At 39.8% G+C, this 21,327-nt stretch overlaps 2 protein-coding genes across 2 annotated transcripts in view; one reads left to right on the top strand and one right to left on the bottom strand.

Annotated features, from left to right (window-relative positions):
• The window catches only part of LOC106093635 (cell adhesion molecule Dscam2), a 367,625-nt gene that overhangs the window by 155,917 nt on the left and 190,381 nt on the right, over nt 1–21,327 (top strand). The window contains 4 exon segments of the mRNA XM_059365962.1: nt 16,900–17,047; nt 17,120–17,281; nt 17,415–17,564; nt 17,754–17,871. Coding sequence (XP_059221945.1) covers nt 16,900–17,047; nt 17,120–17,281; nt 17,415–17,564; nt 17,754–17,871 — 578 coding nt within the window.
• LOC131996355 (uncharacterized) lies at nt 1,303–8,937 on the bottom strand. Its single transcript, XM_059365963.1, has 2 exons — nt 8,844–8,937; nt 1,303–2,494 (listed from the first exon to the last, which is right to left on the bottom strand). Exon 2 carries the CDS (start codon nt 2,428–2,430, stop codon nt 1,651–1,653), a length of 780 nt encoding a protein of 259 aa, XP_059221946.1. The 5' UTR covers nt 2,431–2,494; nt 8,844–8,937; the 3' UTR covers nt 1,303–1,650.

Below are 21,327 nucleotides of genomic sequence, written 5' to 3'. Positions count from 1 at the left end.
ACGAATGTCTTAGTTTTATAGTGAACTAGCTGACCCGGGCCCGCTCCGCTGCACCTTCTTTTACTTTACATGGAACAAAAGTTTCATTGGAATATTTATTTTCGACAATTAAAGAACTTTTAGTGAAATACCATGCTACGAAAATAGTATATCGCTTGCATAACAGTTTAACAATATAAGTGCCTTTATCTGAATCCCATATGATCTACGAATTTAAGTTTGGATGCAAGGTGTACTCCATTCTGGAAATACTTCATTTCAGCCAGATATTCTAATGATTTCTGATTTAGTGGTGTTTTCGGGGGAGAGGTGGTCCCCCAGATACTTGGCCCTGAAAAATATCAGCATCGTGCTCTTCTCTCAAATATCATTTATTTAAACCCCATATTGCCATTGCTTAAGAGGAGTTTACAGGATGAGGCGTCCCCCAAACACATGGCCCCAAAATAGGTTATCAAATTCGTTTTCTAATCTCAAATACCTTTCATTTGAGCCACATATTGGCATGGTCAAAATATTTGTTCCCTTTGGGGGTGTTTTGGGAAAGGGGTGACGCCCTAAATACATGGTCCTACATTTGGATATCAAATTCGTATTCTACACCCAAATACCTTTATTTGAGCCCCATATTGCGATGGTCACTAAAAAATTGCTGTTTGTGGGGAATTTTGGGAAAGGGGTAGACCCCCAGAATATTGGTCTCGAAAATGGGTATCAATACTTGGTCTATCCCCGAATACCTTTCATTTAAGCTCCACATTAACATGGTGGGTAAATATGCCCTATTTAGGGGTGTTTTGAGTCCTATATTGCCATGGTCGGTAAATATGTCCGATTAAGGGGTGTTTTGGGGCTTGGGGTGGTCCCCCTAGCACTTGGTCCGACAATTGGATATCACATACGTTTTCTTCTCATAAATACCTTTCATTTGAGTCCCATATTGTCGTGATTGGTCTAAATATATGTTTGGTAGGTTTTAGGGTGGGGCAGCCCCCCTAGGTACCACATCCGAAATTTGGTACCAAATTTGTATTTTTAGGGTACTATATGAGAGCACACAAAATTTCGCTTAAATCGCACCACCCATCTCCGAGTTCTGGCGTTTCTGAAAATTAGGGTAATGGGAGGGTCCGCCCCCCTTAGATATCAAAAAATGTAGTAGCCTTGTACAATCCTGTGAGATTCCTGTAAGTGGACTGTATGTAAATCGTTGTTGTACTCACAGATTGTAAGTAAAACCCCAACATGAAAATATAAGAAAAAAAGGCAAAGTGTTTTGCTTCAGGTTATGGTGGTTTTATTGACAGCTTTCTCCTCTTACCGCTTCAGTCTCTGTTTCAAAAGTGAAGTTGCAGCCGTAAAGACTGAAGCCCTTTTTCTTAAATTCAGCAATTTATTCTTATTTTTACTCAAGCCTGGGAACTCTTTATCCGTTTGAGCGAAAGCTCCTTTCATTGAATGGATAAAGAGTTCCCAGCTATTCTTATAAAATGCGGGATTTCTATATTAATTCATATTTAAAAATTTAATGGGAAGCTTATAATAGTATATTATGCATCTATTCATGTTATAATTCAATAAATCAATAAATTCATTTAACGCTGTTAAAACTCGGTTTAACATGCCGGGGCCTCTTGCAATATCGCAACATCAATAAAAACGAGCTCCTGAAATGACCCATCCGAATACTGTGCTCTGAGCTATTGGCATGTGACTCGCTGTCTGGATTAAACCAGCTTTTAGTACCTTGGACATCTCATCATTAGCAATCATTATGTCAATGTTAACAGGGTGATAAAAATGAGGGTCAGCTAAATCTGGAAGTTGGGAGTAAGTATTCTCAAGAATTTTGTCGGAAACTTTTTCTGGAAGTGGAGAATCAAACTTCGTTTTAACGACTCCGTGGATTTGAATTTTCACTGTGCTGTCATGGAAAGATTGAAGGTTTACGGTACAAAATACTTTTCCATTCTTGTTCGTGGTTTGAAGCTGTTGATTTTTGACAAATGACTTCAAAATGACTGTCTGGGTTGCGCCTGAGTTTAACAGAATTCGTGTCTTGTTTGTACCGCCAACACTGATTGCTCGAGCTAATGCAGTTGGCATAAAAACATGCCGTTTAGACCTTCCTCCAAGACGGCGCTTCATCTTTGAATCCTTAATTTCCTTGTTTTGAATGACTTGCGACCCATCATATTTCTGGGAAGGCGTTCGACGTGATGTAGATGAAGGCGAACTTTGGCGAATAGAGGATGGTTTTGAATCCCGTTTTGGCTTCTGGCGATCCACGTGAAGTTTAGTGTGATGGTTTCGGTTACAAACTGCACAGGTGTTCCGAGATCGACACCATTCCCTCGTATGAGAGTCACAGAGGCAATTAAAACAATATCCTTTTTCTTTCGCTGTCTGTACACGCTCTAAAACTTCCATGTTGTTAAATTTTTGGCAAAATCGCAAATGATGTCTCTCCTGACAGACTTTGCACTTTTGGGAGCTATAGAATGTAATAAAAGTTAAGATTTTGTTGATGCAAGAGACTGAATTTAGTGTGAGTTGTTATTGAGTTGGTGTGATTTGTCGTTGTTGACTAATCGGTAAAATGCAAAGTTTGACTAGTGGGCGGGTCATGATCCCGTTTTGAGTACGGACATCCGCCACTCGAACCTTGGAATCATTCCCAGTAAATACCCTAGTCACTCGTCCTAACCTCCATTCCGTTGGAGGTAAGTTATCATCTTTGATAACCACTAAGTCATCCTCCTTTAGGTCCTTCTGTAAGGTCTTCCACTTATATCTCCTTTGTAGCTCGGAAATATATTCATTCTTCCAACGCTTTGCAAAATGAAGTTGTAAAACCTTCAGGCGTTGCCATCGACTAATGAGAGACATATTATCGGAATACTCCTCAGGAACTGCGACTAAAGGGGAACCCTTCAAGAAGTGTCCTGGAGTCAGTGCCACGAGTTCCGAAGGAGTTTCGCTTATCGGGGAAAGGGGTCTAGAATTCAGAATACTTTCAATGCGTATCAGCAGCGTAGAAAATTCCTCATATGTAAACTTCAGATTTCCCGCAACTTTCCTGAGATGGGCCTTCATACTTTTTACCCCAGCTTCCCATAAACCACCCATATGGGGGGCCTGGGGGGGAATAAAATGCCATGAGAAACCATGAATGCTGTATTTCTCCACTAATGCCTTTTCCGCCAATTTTAAAAAGTTTTTATATTCATTTGCAAGTATTCGATTAGCGCCAACGAAGTTGGTGCCGTTGTCCGAAAAGACTTTGACTGGAAATCCTCTCCTACCAACAAAACGATCAAAAGTAGCTAAAAAGGCCTCAGAGCTAAGGGATGAACATGCTTCTAGATGTATAGCACGAGTGGAAAGACATACAAATACAACAGCATAACCTTTTTCCAACTTAGCATTTCGCAATTTAGAAGTTTTGATTTCCAACGGCCCTGCAAAATCTACCCCGGTATTCGTAAAAGGAGGTGAATATATACATCTTTCCTGCGGCAAAGCTGCCATAATTTGACTACGAATCCTATGTTTATATATCGTACAGATTTTGCAAGTTCTTATACATTGCCTAATGACATTTCTAAGGCGTATAACATAAAATTCCTGGCGTATGGATCGAAGCATAGTTTGATGTTCTGCATGCATCAGAATTTGATGAGTAAAATCCACCAATAACTTGCATAATTTCGACTTCTCCGGAAGAATGATCGGGTGTTTCTCGTTGAAGCTCAAATCTGAGTTCGACAGCCTTCCATTTACTCGTAAGAGTCCATTTTTGTCTAAGTAGGGATTTAATGTCAAAAGCCTACTTTTTACGTTGATAGTGGAATTCAACATTAAGGAATCGTACTCCCTATGAAAATATGCACGTTGTGAAATAATTATAGCGCGGTATTTCACGAAATTCAGTTCTTCCGAGGTTATTAGTCCGTTAGGAGAAATATAACCAATCTGCCGGCGACAGTTTCTAATAAATCTGAACATATAAGCCAAAACCCGGAGGGCACGGTGGTATGAAGAAAATCTGTCTAATATATCTTCTTGCTCTGTAAGAGTATGAAAGGCATTAGTTTTCTTTTCCAAAGAATGTTGTGTCAATATCGGCTGTTGTGGCCAGTCAGAAATTTGGCCTTTAAGCCATTTCGGTCCATTCCACCAAAGTTTGTTTTCCTTTAGTTCCGTTGTAGTACATCCTCGAGTTCCTAAATCGGCGGGATTATCTCCGCTATTCACGTGTAACCAATTGGCATTCCCGACGTGATCGAGAATTCTAGAAACTCTATTTGCCACATAAGTCTTCCACTGATAGGGTGGTTTGCTCAACCAAGCCAGGGTGATCGTAGAATCAGACCATAAATAAATATCCCGCTGTTTGAAATTCAGATGTTCACATGTGGACCTTGTGAGACGAGCAAGTAATACTGCCCCACAAAGTTCTAACCTTGGAAGACTAATTGTTTTCAATGGAGCCACTTTGCTTTTTGACACCAAAAGTTGACATGATATTCTATCCTCAGCCTCCACAACACGAATGTACAAGCACGCGCAGTACGCTTTCTCGGACGCGTCGCAAAACCCGTGAATTTGAATAACCTTCTGGGGTCTATATCCAATCCAACGAGGTATTCTAATTTCCGGAATTTTCGAAAAGTTTCCTACAAATGCGAACCATTTCTCTAACGAGTGTGGCTTAACCTTTTCGTCCCAGTCTGTGCCATCAATCCAGAGCTGTTGTAACAGCATTTTTGCTGTTATAATTATAGGGGTTAACCAACCTGCAGGGTCAAACAATTTAGCCACAATTGACAATATGGTTCGTTTAGTAATGGTCTCTTTCAAATTGTTAATGTCGTAGACATTATAGTAAAAAACATCCATCATCGCATTCCACCGGATTCCTAGAGTTTTCGTGTCACTGGAGTCTTCCAGCTTCAAGAAATCTTGGTCCAACAGGTCTTCTGCTGGGACAGTCTGAAGAATGTCGGCGTGATTTGCCGTAATCTTCTTCAATGGAAATCCAGCAGAAGCCAGCAAATCTACTAATTCTGTCAAGTGTCCTTTCGCTTCATTTATCGAATGTCCACCAGACAAAACATCATCAACGTAAATGTCACGTCGCAATATATCGGAAGCAGCTGGATGAGTCTTCTTTCCATCGGTACTCAGTTGCAATAGTGTCCTGATAGCAAGGTATGGAGCACAATTTACCCCAAATGTGACGGTTTTTAGCGCAAAATCCTGTACGGGATCCGTTAATGTCTTCTTAAATATGCACCTTTGATATTGTTGATCACGTTCATCTACCAATATCTGGCGATACATTTTTTGTATGTCGCCGTTGAACACATATTGAAATAATCGCCATCGTAAAATTACGTTCATTAAGTCGTTCTGTAAAGTAGGCCCAGTGTAAAGAACATCGTTTAAAGAGAATCCACTTGTCGTCTTTTTCGACGCATTAAATACTACCCGGAGCTTCGTAGAAGTTCGTTCGGGCTTTACTACCGCATGATGTGGTAAGTAAAATGACATATAAGATTTGCCATTACATAATTCATCAGCTGAAACCGCGGTCATGTGATCTAGTACCAAATACTCTTGGAGTACTCTGTTATATTCTTCTGATAGAGCTGGGGAATTCTTTAATGTCTTCTCCATTCTAAAAAATTGGCCTAAAGCCGTCCTTCTTGACGAACCTAAGGACATTTGCTGGGGAAATTCTTTCTTAAAAGGGAGCCTGACAATATATCGCCCATTATCCTGACGTTGAGTGGTGTCTTTGTAGATTTGTTCACACTCCAAATCCTCTTCGGATTGTTGAATTTCCTCAGGAATTTCTTCACTCTCCCAAAACTTCCTCACTGCATCATTAAGGGAGGTAGTACAATGACTAGCCCAAGCTGCGAACGTAGTAACGCATCTTGAATTTTGTGGGCCACTTATGAACCACCCAAACTCAGATTCCTGTGCCAACAGGTTTTCTGAAATGTTTCTGTGAACCCCAGTTTTCAACACACATGGAAGAATGTCACTGCCAATCAACATATCGATTTTTGCAGTCTTGTAGAAAAATGGATCCGCCAACTCGAGCTGATTCAAACCTGTCCAATCATCTATTTGATGTGTTGCGGATGGCATGAGATGATTCAAGTTAGAAATAACTATTGCCATCGTTTCCAAGACAAAACTCGACCTCCTTGATCTTAACTTCAGGTTGCAAACCCTAGATGAAGTTTCCAGTACTGTACCTCCAAGTCCAGATATCTTCGTAAAAGATTTACTTGTTGGAATTCCCAGTTGACTAACGATCCTGTTAGCGATAAACGTTTCCTGAGAACCTTGGTCTAGGAAAGCTCGAATCGTGAAACGATTACCCAAATGCTCCAAATCAATCAATGCTGTTGGAAGAATCGTTCCGTGGCCAGATTCCGAAAAATTCATTTGTACTTCATCCATCGGAGGGTGGAATGAAGACGGTTCCTCTTCTTCTTGCGTAGCAATATGATAAGAGGAAGGATTTTGAGGCTCATTGCGATCAGGCCGTGAGTGTAACAACGTATGATGAGTCTGGTTACATTCTTGGCACAATTTCTTGATCCTACAATCCGTCACTTTATGTCCGTAAGACAAGCAATTTTCACAGATCTTATGTTGTGCAATAAATTCCCTTTTCTCCGTAAGAGACATGGATATAAATTTCGAACATTGCCGTAGAGCATGGTTCTTTTGACAAACTCGACAAGCCCGAGGCGTTGCATCAGATTTCACCATATAACTCTGAGATTTCTGAGACGTTGTCCCGGTATTTGTTCCTGGTCTTCGGATATCGCTGATTGACTCCAAAAGATCCAGACGATTGGAAAGGAACTCGTTAAGTTGATTCCAAGTAGGCATATCCTTATGGTTCTGTATAGAACCTTCCCAAGCCGACAAGGTTTCTTGTGGTAACTTCGAGGAAACCCAGAAAACCAAAATTGGATCCCAAGCAATAACAGAAATGTTATATGATTTCAAGACAGACAAACAATTGTTGATTGTGTACTGAAGGTTGCGCAAACTCTTACTCTTTTCCGTAGAAACCATTTCAAGATCGAAAATCTTTCTGAGTTGGTGGTTAATGAGGATACGCTTATTCTCATATCGTTCCTTAAGAGCCTTCCACGCCAACTCATAGTTCAAATCCGTAAGAGCAAATCCTTTAACTATCTGATTTGCTTCCCCCCGAGTTTTCGCTCTTAGGTGAAATAGCTTCTGAGCTGGTGACAGTTTTGGATGTCTGCCGTATATGGCAGTAAACATGTCCCTAAAGCTGGGCCATTTCTCATAACCCCCACTAAAAATCTCCGTATCACACGGAGGAACTTTCAGGGAGTATCCCGTATCAACAGTTTGTAAATCCTGCCGAATTTCACTACCATTCGCCTGTGTCTTAATCTGCTTTTGCTTCTCGATGAAAAGCAAATCTAAGATCGATGCCTTACATTCCTTATATGCCTTGCATGTCGTTCCAAATTTAGAGTGTGTTGACACCCTTTCCTCCTCAGTATTAACTGGATTCTCCGAAGTCATCTCGGATTCGTAAATCTGTACCAACTGTCGCCATCTACGTTCCAAATCCTCCAATTCTACTTCCAATCCGGAAATAGTATGATCCTGGAGCGGAATATTTGCAAACGTAGCACAGAATGTGACGACCTGGTCGGAGAAAAATATAAACTTCTTGGAACTCATGTCGAAAAAGGTGGTTGTTCTGTACAAATTTAGACCGTAACAAACCAATTCAATACAATCTCAAATGTAACTCTGCAGTATGTGTACACCCTTGGAACAAGAATACTAAAATCGCCTAAGAAACAAGCGACCACGAGAAAATTTAAATCAAACACGCCTTGGAAGATATCACCTTACTGGCCTTTCACAAGTTTTTTCAGACCGAGTCCCTAGATCACTTTCAGCTCAGCAATGTAACTATCAAAATGTAACTTCAGTATCATAAGCTTATATTTTATATAAATTTCGAGTATTTTATCTTCAAGATAGTACTCAAGTAATCTTCATTGACTCAAACGTAATTTGAATGAATAACAAATAAATCTCCAAATATCTCCAAAAAATAAATAAATATAAATTTCAAATATAAACATTCCAGATATATTCTTCAAATTGTCCAAGTAGACTTAAATTTGGTTAAGCAATTCCTATGACAGGATGTTTTAGGGCTCTGTTCCAGAGATTGGTGCTCCGTCAGATGCCCAGAGCAGCTTTTTGGACCTGGTGACTTGTCGACTTCGAATCCTTCAATTGTTATGTGATTTAACTAACAACCGAGATAAATTGATAAGAGAGATAGCCAATTTTCAATATTCCATTAGATTAAATTAAGGTCATACACTCTGTCCACCAGAGTTTAAATAATGTGTCATTAACTTTCTTTTATTTTCTTCTTTGTTTTTTGCAATAATTCCAACTAAACTTTGGCGCTTAATAAAACTAAAAATCTGCACTGATCAACAAAATAATGTGCAATTTGATATATTTTCTTGCCGGTATTCCGCATGAATTTCTGCGGCACACCCTAATGTGCTGCCTAGTTGGGTTGCTAACAGAGCGAGCAGATTTGATTACCGCTTGATGGTTTTGTCACGGTGCGGCCAGATAGCGTTTCGGTGTACGGCCGAATAATATTTGTTAGTATTGATGAGTATGTAGAAAATAAATATCAACCAATAAGACTCCTTGCAGTCCCTTTTCTCTACTTCACTCAATAATTTTTTTTTTTTTTCACGTATAATATCAAATTTAAAACAACATTCGCTCACCTGTGAATGTGGTCGTCTTTGAGGTCGTCGTGTATGTTACTCCATACACAAATTTCAACAAAGGGAGTAGTTAAACTTCGTCATACGAGATGAAACGTTCATTGAGGTCCAGGTTTATTTCATTGTTGAGACATTTTTCTATTATATGCCCTTTATGTCTCCTTATCCATCTATCCTCTGACAATGTAATACAACCGAATTCAGCTAACATTCGGCTGGCCTTAGCCATACCACATTGCTGTAATCGAAATTCATCGATTTAGCCATAACAAAATACGCAGCAATTTATATGAAGAAAACACAAACCAAGCTGTAGTTTCTCTCCTATGCACAAGCCGGTAATGTTGAATTAATCTTCCACTTTAAATAAATAATTAACCGCACAACACACATTCAATACTTTTTCCTTTTCAATTCTTCTGAACTCCTATCACCACACGAAATAACTGCATGTACACAACTGTCCCTTCAAATCAATTTAATAACTTGACTGATGCACTTGACAAACTTCTTCCATATTCTCAATACTGGTTTCTATGATCAATTGGTGGTCCACCTACAACAGGGGGGTGTTGTGGACTATAAACCAAGTGATTTGATCGTCGTGGGAAGAGATGCAGTGCAATTGATAAACGAAGAGAGTTGTTCCAGTGTGTCCAATGATTTGACGATGCTCATGTTCTAAGAGAACCAAATTAAGAGATCTTGTATGCGTAGCCTAGGAGTTTATTCACACCGTTGCGGCTGTCTCTCTCACTCTGATAAGATAGTCTCTGTTCATCCTATCAAAAAACACTTCTATTGCCACGTGTAACCGTGGGGTGAAGTACAGAAAGTTAATAGTGGGTCATCAAAGCAAAGCCGTCGGCCTGCTATTTCAATGCTTTCAAATGTGCTAAACCTATCTCTTTTCCTAAGATCTATCAAAAAAGAGATAGATTTAAGGGAATCCAAATTTAGAGCGAAAGCAAGCATCAATCATATGCAATAAATATTGTATGGCACCATATGGAAATTGTTTCTATTGACCCGAGGAGCATGGTGGTAGAAAAAACAGAGGGCTCAAAAAAATCGATGAAAAAGAGTGTTCAAAACAAATATACAAAACTCTCAATATGTTGCCCCAATACTTGCATCTAAATTAATGTTCTGATTATAACAATTCCTTCTCCCCGACAACAAGCAAAAGAGATCGACGAGGAAAATTGCATATCCCAAATGCAATGAGCTCTTTAATACAAAGTATAACAGATCGCTCTAGCATGGCATGAAATGTATATAACGACGATTGTATGACATAACCACATGTATGCAAATATTTCTTCTAAAGAGGTTAAGATCTGATTTGGGTACGTACATAAGTACTGCAGCTTTTTCTTTCGATAAAGCTTCTTGACTGGGTTTTTGACTTTTAATCGGGTTATCGTATAGCACAAGTAGAATTTTTTTTTTTTTTTCTTTTTTTAAACCATAAACTCCAACTCACACCATTCAAATACTCTTGCATTAATCTTAACTCACCTCTTCTTGTTTGGCATAGCGTTTGCGTAATATAAAATAAAATTTAGAATCTCGTAAAGATTTTCACTTGCAATTCCTTTGAGTATGTCAAGTTCCTCGTAAAGGTTCGAAGGACCATGTACAATCCTGTGAGATTCCTGTAAGTGGACTGTATGTAAATCGTTGTTGTACTCACAGATTGTAAGTAAAACCCCAACATGAAAATATAAGAAAAAAAGGCAAAGTGTTTTGCTTCAGGTTATGGTGGTTTTATTGACAGCTTTCTCCTCTTACCGCTTCAGTCTCTGTTTCAAAAGTGAAGTTGCAGCCGTAAAGACTGAAGCCCTTTTTCTTAAATTCAGCAATTTATTCTTATTTTTACTCAAGCCTGGGAACTCTTTATCCGTTTGAGCGAAAGCTCCTTTCATTGAATGGATAAAGAGTTCCCAGCTATTCTTATAAAATGCGGGATTTCTATATTAATTCATATTTAAAAATTTAATGGGAAGCTTATAATAGTATATTATGCATCTATTCATGTTATAATTCAATAAATCAATAAATTCATTTAACGCTGTTAAAACTCGGTTTAACAAGCCTATTTTCACCACGGGGTCGTTATGCACCATCTGTGAAAATTTCAAGAAAATCGGTTTAGCCGTTTCTGAGTCTATAAGGAATACACAATCATACGGACAAACAAACAAAAAAATCTACAAACAAACACATATTGGTTTTTATATATAAAAATTAGCTGAATCTAAAATCAAATATTCCGAGTTTCAAATAAAATTTCGGAATTTCAAATGATATATTCTTAATTTGAAATGGAATATCTGAATTTCAATTAGCATTCTGAATAAAGGGTGGTATGCGATACAAATGAAATTTTCGTTGCCATAAGTAATGCATTGACACCTACTTAGTTTAATTGGGTATGACAGAAGATTTGTCCTATTAGCAGAAAGTAGAGTAGTGTTCCCAGCGCCTCTTCTTCTGTGCTTATTCATAATCTCTGACACCAAGATTCGAGGTGTCTCCCAACACTTGATCTTTCCATCGGACTTTTGGTCGTCGCGGTTTGCGTGTACCACCGTGTTTGCCTTCAAAAGACTTCTTTGCTGGAGCTTCTTCGTCCATTCCGACAACATGACCAAGCCAACGCAGGTGTTGTATTTTTATGCATATAACTATGCTATCGTCGTCGTACAGCTCATACTGCTCGTGGTTCAAACGACGTCTATACTCTCCAATAAGTCAAACTGGTCCATATATTTTACGAAGAATCTTTCTCTCAAACACACCAAGCACTGCCACGCCTGCTTTCACAAGTACCCAAGCCTAAGAACCATATAAAAATACGGGTAGTATCAGTATCTTGTATTGTGTTATCTTCAACTGTCGAGAGGTGGCCTTGTTTCTAAACTGCTTACCTAATAGGGCTGACAAACTATCGATATACGCAGCATTCGATATTTGTTATATTAAATATCGATACTATCGATAATTACGCATCACGTATGTTTCTAACAACGAAAATGATAAGTAAAAATCAGGAGATCGATTTATATAGAAGCAATATCAATCCACAGACCAAATAAAACCAAATTTAATAAAGTCAGTTGGAAGTCATGAGAGAAAATATTGTACAAAATGTTTACCAAATCGGATGAAAATTGCGCCTACTATAGGATATATTCAGTGTCGGTTCACTTATTTTAAATAAATTTTGTAAAAATATTTACTTTGCCCATAGTATCGATAGGAAAAATATCAATCGATATTCAGACAAGAAATAAACTATCGATAGAGCAATCGATATTTTGCCAGCTCTATTACTTCGCTTTTATTTCAAAATTGGTGTCGTTCGTTTCGTTTACGGCAGTGCCGAGGTAGAGAAAGATGCTGACTATTTAAAAAGTTGTGGTTCCCATCTTTCTCCATATTATTTATCTGATTGGTTGTAGACGGCGTTTTGGAAGTTGATAACATCCATTTCAACTTATATCCATTTACTGCCGAACCCATTTTCTTTCGATTCTTTCAAAGGCTGCAGTTACTACCTCGCATTGTGAATATCCTGATCTAGGGTGGATTTACCAGGTCTAAAGCCACATTGATAGGGCCCAATTATCTCATTTACTTTAGATATTAATTTTGTCACACTGTACGCTCGGGATTATCTTGTATGTGATGGGGAGTAGACTTATTCCTCTGTAGTTGGAGCATTCCGTCTGGTGTCCTTTCTTATGAACGGAACGTAGTATGCTGAAGTTCCAATCATCGGAACTTGCTGAAGTTCCAATCATCACCGTTCTTCTAGCCAGATCGCGCGGACAAGCTGATGCATACGCCTTATCATCGTTCAGCGGGCAACACGTCAGCTCCTGCTGACTTGTTGTTCTTCCGTCGGTTCGCAGCTACTTGGACCTCATTCTGACTAGGAGGTAAACATTATTTACCATTATCAGGGATTGATTCTGCGGTATCCTCGTCGACGCCATCATCGGACACTAGCAGCTGGGTAAAATGTTATTTCCATATCCCCAGCACACTATCTGCGTCAGTAACCAGATTTCTTTCTTTGCCTCTGCAGAAGGATGTGTCTGGACCAAAGCCATATTCTCATTAAATTCTTAATCAAATTAAATTCTTGATCAAAAAATACAAATATTGTCCATGAACATTCCACTAAGGAACAGGGGCAAACTTCTCAAGTTTAAGCTCAATGATAAGGGGCCTCCTTTTTTATAGCCGAGTACGAACATGGCATAGTACCTCTAAAATGTTGCCAGCATTAGGAGGGGAAAACCACCGCTGAAATTTTTTCTGATGGTCTCTACGGTGGCCTCCAAATTCTTGATCATCTCGATGTTAATCCAGCCATATCTGTCCGTCCGTCCGTCTGTCGAAATCGCGATTAAGGTCAAACGTGTAAAGCTAGCCACTTGAAATATCGCATAGATATTTTGTTATTATGTAGGTCGTTGATGATTGAAAAGTGCAATATCAGTTTAAATTTAGATATATCTCCATATAAACCGATCTCCCAATTTGACTTCTTCAGCCCCTGGAAGCCGTAATTTTCATCCGATTTTGCATGTAGTGTTTTGTTCTAATTTGCAATAACTGTACCAAGTATGGTATAAATCGGTTAATAACCTGATATAGCTCCCATATGAACTGATCTCCCGATTTGTTTTCTTGAGCCCATACAAGGCGCAATTTTTTCCGATTTGGCTGAAATTTTGCACATAGTGTGCTGTTATAACTTCCAACAACTGTGCCAAGTACGGTTGAAAGCGATCTATAACCTGACATAGATCTTCGACATTTCGACACTCTTGGTCGTACCATGGGTGTTTTGGGGGAGGCTTCCTGTACCCAAGTAAGAATTTCACGGCATTTTTCATGGAGTGGGCAATGGATTGGCACTGCGCCGTTATATCATCGGAAGAATTATTGCTTTCATCAAGCAGTTGGATCAGTCGAGTGGAGTATGCCGTTGCCATTTGTAGTGTTTCTCGCCACACTAAGATGGGTGCGAACCTTTGCTGCAACAAGGTAATGGTCCGAATCGATGTTCGCCCCTCGGATTGATCGTTCATCTAACATGCTGGTTGAATGCCTTCCATCTATGACATCATGATCTATTTGGTCTCTAGTGTTTTGATTGGGTGACAGCCATGTGGCCGTGTGAATTCTTCGATCTTAGAATCTGGTGCTGCTAACTACCACGGTCTTTACCGTGGCGAAGTCAAGTAGTCCACTATCGGAAGTTTCTTCGTGTAGGCTAAATTTGGATCAAAGATAATTTTCTTCGCTTTCCTTCGCATTAAAATCTACCCGAACGATTTTAATATCATGGGTGTTACATCGGTCATACTCCCTTTCTAGGCGCTCGTAGAATATATCCTGCTATAATATAGGCGTCACCACTCCGTGTTGTTGTGGAGTCCTTCCGGAGCCATCGCACTTCCTGTATGGCGGTAATGTCTCCCTTATACTTCTCCAATACATTAGCCAGTGCGCACACTGCACCCTCTCTCTAAAGAGTGCGGACATTCCAGGTGCAGATAGTCAAACCATATTTTTTAAATCGTTTGCGGGGTTCGTCAACTTAGTACAACTTCATAGTAATTTCTTCAAGTTTTCCGGGTGATGGGCTAGTAACCCGACGCCCCAACCCATCTTTTTTGTCGTTGCACATGTTAGCTCTCTACCTTTAACGGATGACACCGCGAGAAGGTTTGTCTCCACATTTGAGATGAAGGTAGACTAAGATAAGACTGTATTTTGCCTGGTCAAAATCAATCAGAACCGTTGATTCGTTTCCAACATCCCCAAACCATTGACATATCCTAAGCGAAATTTTCGGTTTGATTTGTGTTACAGGGTAACATTGAAAGCATTGGATATTCATTTTTTTGGTTTTATTACATGAAAACTATTGCTTTGATAATCTTGCACCACCTAGTGAATTTATTTCTACAAAATAATGCTTAATTATGATAAATGCATTATTTATTAGCAAAAGAGTATGGCCGATTGGCCTAATGACTGCATAGTTTTTTGTCGTTATATGTGTTTTAACCGAAAATTTCGTTTGAGGTCCATACTGAGCCTTACACTTAATCGACTTAAGTCCTGGTTATGCTTTCGTAAATGTACCATAAATGTAGTAGAACGTGTCAGCTGTGTTGTTTTGCCTTATGAAAACACATGCAAAAGATTACCGAACGTCTGTTGACCGTAACCGGAAAGTAGAATTCCGTAAAAACAAAATTGTACGTTCCGTTTTCATGTCAGCTGATAAAATTTAATGTTTGAACAAATTTCAAAACCAAAAATGTGTATTTAGAAAACTCGATCCAGATTTAGATATAGCTCCCATATATATGTATCGCCCGATTTGCACTTAAATGGCCGTTGTAGCTACAATATTCAACCGATATGCACAAAATTCGGTACGGACTGTTTTGTTTGGTACGGACTGTCTTGTCAGGTCTTAACATATTTGGAAAATTTCATCAAAATCGGTTTAGATTTAGATGTAGCTCCCATATATATCTTTCATCTGATTTGAACTATTAAAGCTGTAGAAGCCACAATTTTGGTCTGATCTTTAAAAAAATTTGGCGTGGAGTCGTTTTTGTGAAGTCTCAATGTATGTACAAAATTTCATAAAAATCGGTTCAGATTTAGATATACCTACCATATATATCGTTCATCCGAATTGGCCTTTTAAGGCTGTAGAATCCACAATTTTCGTCTAATTTTTCATGAGACGTTTAAATTGACGTTCCAATTTAGATATAGCTCCAATGTGTGTATATCATCCGATATGAACTTTTAAGGCAGTAAAATAAACAATTTTTGTCACATCTCTACAATATAGGGCGTGAGATGTTCTATTTCATGTTCCAGCATGTGTCATTAAAATTGGCACAGGTTTCGGCATTTTAAAGATGTGGGAATCCAAATCTTTTGCTATTTCAATTGGTATCCAAATTAAAGTCTGACTAGATTTCGAGATAAGTTCTACATATAAAAGGTACTACATGCACTTGGTGGTGTAGGGTATTATATATAATCGGCACCGCCCGACTTCTGCCTTTCCTTACTGGTTTCAATTTATTTTTAATGGTTTAGGTTGAACGGATAGCCCACTATGAAATGGTGAGTTTACTCGAAACCCATTGTGATGCCTTAGTGAGCAAAAAAGTGTTGGCCAAAGGGAAAAGGAAACGTGCAAAATATACATGTGAAAAAAGAAATTACAAGAGAGTCTGTCCTCGAACCCAAGTTTATGAGGGTCGCCAACTCTCCACATTAATCCTGAGTTTCGAAGACTGTAAATTTCTTTTCATAATTTCCTTTGCGTCTATAGTTATAGCAAAAACATTTGCATGAAAAAATGTACACCCGCCCGGCATTCTAATAGACAAACCGATTTTGTGTGCCTCGAAGTAAACCCCCAATCCCTTCCTTACCCCATCTTGGAGCCATCTGCGAAGATCGTTCGAAAACGAGAGTCTTAAAACATGCAACTTATATCTCCGATTGATCAGGACCAGCACTATCTTTCCTGGGTCGTTCCCCGAAATCAGCGTTGTTAGTGCTGCCACGTAGCATACAGTCCGTCCAGAGGGAGAGACCCGGTTAGATACCCGTGCGGCTCTCAATTTTCAGGAAGGCTGCCATCGCTTACTCCTTCATTCAAAGAGACGTCTCGACTTCTCGCATCATTGCTTGAGAGGCCGTCTTCTCCGTGCTGCCCTTAGGAGATGCATGTTGTGCTCTTAAGCCGCCAGTCCCTCCCTCACTCCCATGTCTTCATTGTTAATAATATTATTTGTTTCAAATGTCAAATGCTACGTTACGTAATAAGCATAATTGCCTCTTTACATTTACGATACATTCAACATTTACAATAGCATAACCAGACGTTTAGAGTGTCAAAACGATTAAGAGTACAAATTCTTTGTGGGAATTTTCTTGAACGCCTTTTGCAAAAAACTGGCATTTAATGTTTGTGTTTTCTCATATATTTTAGGTTCGACACATCCTAGCCAACGGATCTCTTTATTTTCCGCCTTTCGAAGCGGACGAGTTCCGGCAAGACGTTCACTGGTCAATATACCGTTGTGTAGCTACAAATGCTGTGGGTTCCATAGTTTCCCGAGACGTTGTTGTGAAGGCTGGTAAGTATGCAGCTGATCATAGGAATACAACTCTCTCGCTTTATGAGAAATTTGTTTGATTTTCATATACAGTTGTGAATCAGCGATTTGAACCGGAAGTACAAAATCCCGGAGGATTCATTGGAAGCAATGTCCTAATAAAGTGTAACATTCCATCTTTTGTGAAAGAATATGTCACTGTGACCTCCTGGCTGCAAGAGCCAAACTTTAATATCTATCCCTCACTGGAGGGAGGTAAGTTTTCGTCTCGACACTGCCATCGGATGTGGTGGTACCCAAAAGGCAAACATCACATTTTATAGGCTGCACATGAGCGACCTTAAATTAATAGAAATCCCCATTTGTTCCACTTTGTAATCCACAAAAGATGGCAAGAATCATATGCTTCCTACCGGAGAGCTGCTGGTCTACAACATTACACGCACGGATGCACTTAAAATTTATCGCTGCCGTACACATCACAAATTGACGCAAGATTCGGTTGTAAGCAGCAATGTTGGCAAAATTCAATTGACCGGTAAGATATTTGACTTTTTCCACATCAGCCTTGCCTGTAGTCCCATGTCGATGTGGCTGGTGCCGACCGTAAGTTGGCTGAACTTTCAGAGGACATCGGCATAAGGCAAACAATTTTCGCACGTAGTAACTATCTTAAGCCTATGGAGTTTGTGTGTGTCGTTTTTTCTTTTGCTTTCATTGCCCAAAGAAATGCGGGAGCTGGTTCCTCCGATAATGAACGAAAAAGTTGTCAGCATCACGGCTAGGATGGGCGACCCGGTGGTGGTGCCATGTGTAGCATATGCAAATCCAAAGCCTGTATATCGGTGAGTAGTCTTTACCTTACCCTCTTCTACATTCTCTGTTTGCTCTTATTTGTACGCTGTCATTTGATTATGTATTGTGAGTTCCTCGAGACTTTAAATCGCTTACTTCGGGTTAAAAGGTGCGTCGATAGGTCTAAAATGCAGGGGCTAGTGGGAAATATAGCCGATGGAAAAGTTGTATCCAACAACAAAATAATTTTTTTTACATTGCCGAACATAAAACCAGTGTTACCACATTTGCTAAGTCTTGCAAAATGTGGTGGGTTGTTTTTTCTTCGTAGTCTGGTAGGCTGACTTCAACTTTGGCAGGATTTGGCCAAGACTAAAATGCCAAGATAATGTAAAAGAAATCTGTAAGTTTAACATTTTTATCACATGTATAGAATTTTTACTTCCTAGTCAGAATGAGGTCCAAGTAGCAGTGACCCGACTGAAGAACAACAAGACAACAGGAGCCGGCGGGTTACCCGTTGAACTATTTAAGACCGGAGGCGACACGCTGGTAAGGCGTATGCATCAGCGTATTTGCGTAATCTGGCTAGAAAAACGCATATCCGATGATTGGAACCTCAGCATACTATGTCCCGTACACAAAAAAGGAAAGAAGGCGGAATGTGCCAACTACAGAGAAATAAGTCTCCTCCCCATCGCATGCAAGATACTCTCGAGCGTACTGAGTGGAAGATTAAAATCTAAAGTCAATGAGATAATTTGGCCCTATCAATGCGGCTTTAGACCTGATAAATCCACACTGGACCAGATATTCACTCTGCGCCAAATCCTGGGAAAGACCCGAGAAGGACAAATCAACACCTACCATCTCTTTGTTGACTACAAAGCCGCTTTCGATACTCCTTTACGTTCAAAGGTATTTCAAGTCATGTCTGAGTTTGGTATCCCTGCAAAATTAATAAGACTCTGCAGGATGACACTTGCTGATATACGTTCCTCAGCAAGAATAGGAAAGAATCTCTCCGAACCATTTAACAACAAACGAGTTTTCAGACAAGGAGACAGCCTATCGTGTGATATGGCACACTAATCACAGGACGAAATGGATGGTTTCAACTCCCAAAACGCCTCGTACAACAGAGCAAATTAAAAATATGGAGAAAGTTGAGAATTACAACTTTAGGTGGAAAAGAGGGTGCGGATATTAATCCCCCCCATGCCACTATGGACATATACCTGAGCCAGTAATCGGCTTTTTGTGCGCTGTAAAAACTAAATAGTAACCTCGAAAAAGAAAATTTAAGTTAGAAACTCCGTCCTACTTACAAAATCCTTAATTATTTTCCATACCAAGCCGCTAAATTGGTTTATGTCTGGCATTGTGTCCCACCAAAGTGCCGGTATCCGTTAGACGCGAAAGCCGGGCAATCGCATAGGAAATGCTCCAACGTCTCATCATCTTCCCCACATGCCCTACACATGCACCGATAAGTGCGGCAAGTGAGCCCGTAGTGCTATGTGTCCCGTCATGATACCAAAAGCTATACTGACCTTCTTCTTACCTTACCTTACCTTCTTTCAGTAATAGCCTCATCCTCTCACGATCTGGATCACCCCATGGGATTTTCGCCATCCTACCGACCGTTTCACTGTTCCACAATGTTGCATACGCATTCGTCGCCCACTCCCTTAACTCGGACTGCGTCAACCCGAAAGACTTCGGGTTAACCAAGTTTATTGACGGCAGTCCTCTGGCCTTCACCGCCAACTCGTCTGCTCTTTCATTTCCCCTTACTCCGTTATGGCCCGGCACCCAAACGATGCGGATTTTCCCATCGTCAGAGAAGACGTTAATCTTCTTCTTACACTGCAAGACTGTTTGGACCTTACGGTCTGGTTGTTATTGCCCTTAGAGGCATTTTACTGTCCGTAAAAATGTTTACACGGACATTTTCGCGTTAGTACCACACCACCTCACACATTCCGTGATCGCCCGCATCTCCGCCTGTAGGACCGTATTATGGTCAGGCAGCCTAGAACACATCTCAGTCCCTGATCTTAATGTATACTCCCAGGCTCACTCTGTCCTCAAGCTTTGATCCATCCGTGTAGGATGATCTTCCACACGGCAATACTAGGGTTACATCAATCCAAGACTGTGTCGCTGGCAGCAGTGCCTCGTACTCGACACTATGCGACGTCTCAGGTATCCGATCGGAAACCTCTTCCCTTCCTTCCAGGTTTCTTATCGTCGCCTCGATTATACCGAGATAGTATGAGCTGCTCCCATCCGCAATCTATTCTCCCATCGCCTTAAGTCTCATAGCCGCAGTGGCTACCTTACACTTAATCTGTATGTCAATGGTTCGGATATCTAGAAAAGCTCCGCTTATGCCAAGACAACATGTTCTCTGAACCTGTTGTATGGTCCTTGTGTTGCACTTTTTCTCCATAGCAGTCCACAAAATTACTGAGGCGTGAGTAAGTATTGGCCTAATCGCGATCGCCAGTGGACTATCCTCGGATTCAGGCCCTATTTCGAGCCTAGAGCCCGTCTACATATTGCCCACCATCTATGAGCCTTCTCAGTACACTCCTGAATGTGACGCTTCCAATTAAGTTTCCTGACCAAGATTACTCCTCAGTATGTGACCTTGTCAGATATCGAAATCGTTTTTTTTGAGGAAACATTTACTATTACGTTCAATAGTTTAAATAAAATTTCAATTTAAATTTCTTAAACTTACAAAATATCAAAAAAATCTTCTCTACGGACAAAATTTTTATGATTTTCTCTAATAATTTTCTCTAAAGACAACATTTATCCGAAACAATCCTTAAACACAATAGTACTATGAAATCTCTAATACAATTTTATAAAAAAATTCTCCAAAGACAACCTTTCTACGAAATTTTGACTAAATGCGATTTTACAAAATGGTAGGCTAAAGAAACTTTAAAAACAATATTTTGTTGATTCCACCAGCGTACAAACCACACCAAACAGTGCATTTTTCGGGATGCATGGGCAGTTCTTGAACGGCTTCTGGTTGCTCTTCACTCCAAATGCGGCAATTTTGCTTATTTACGTAGCCATTCAACCAGAAATGAGCCTCATCGCTGAACAAAATTTGTCAAAATTTGAACACATTTCGAACCGAACACTGATTTTGGTAATAAAATTCAATGATTTGCAAGCGTTGCTCGTTAGTAAGTCTATTCATGATGAAATGTCAAAGCATACTGAGCATCTTTCTCTTTGACACCATGTCTGAAATCCCACGTGATCTGTCAAATACTAATGCATGAAAATCCTAACCTCAAAAAAATCACCCTTTACATGTAGCGCCCTTATAAGGCAGTAGTATATACAACTTTCGAACTTCAAGAAATTTGGTAAGCATTGTTAAGTAAGTATCTTCACACCTCTACTGAGTTTTATCAAAATCAGTTCAGATGCGTTTATAGCTCCCACAACACAATTGCATAGTCATATTTCCATTC

This window comes from Stomoxys calcitrans, chromosome 3 (genome assembly GCF_963082655.1).
Source record: "Stomoxys calcitrans chromosome 3, idStoCalc2.1, whole genome shotgun sequence".
Lineage (NCBI taxonomy): Eukaryota > Metazoa > Arthropoda > Insecta > Diptera > Muscidae > Stomoxys > Stomoxys calcitrans.
This window is presented reverse-complemented; position numbering and strand designations above follow the sequence as displayed.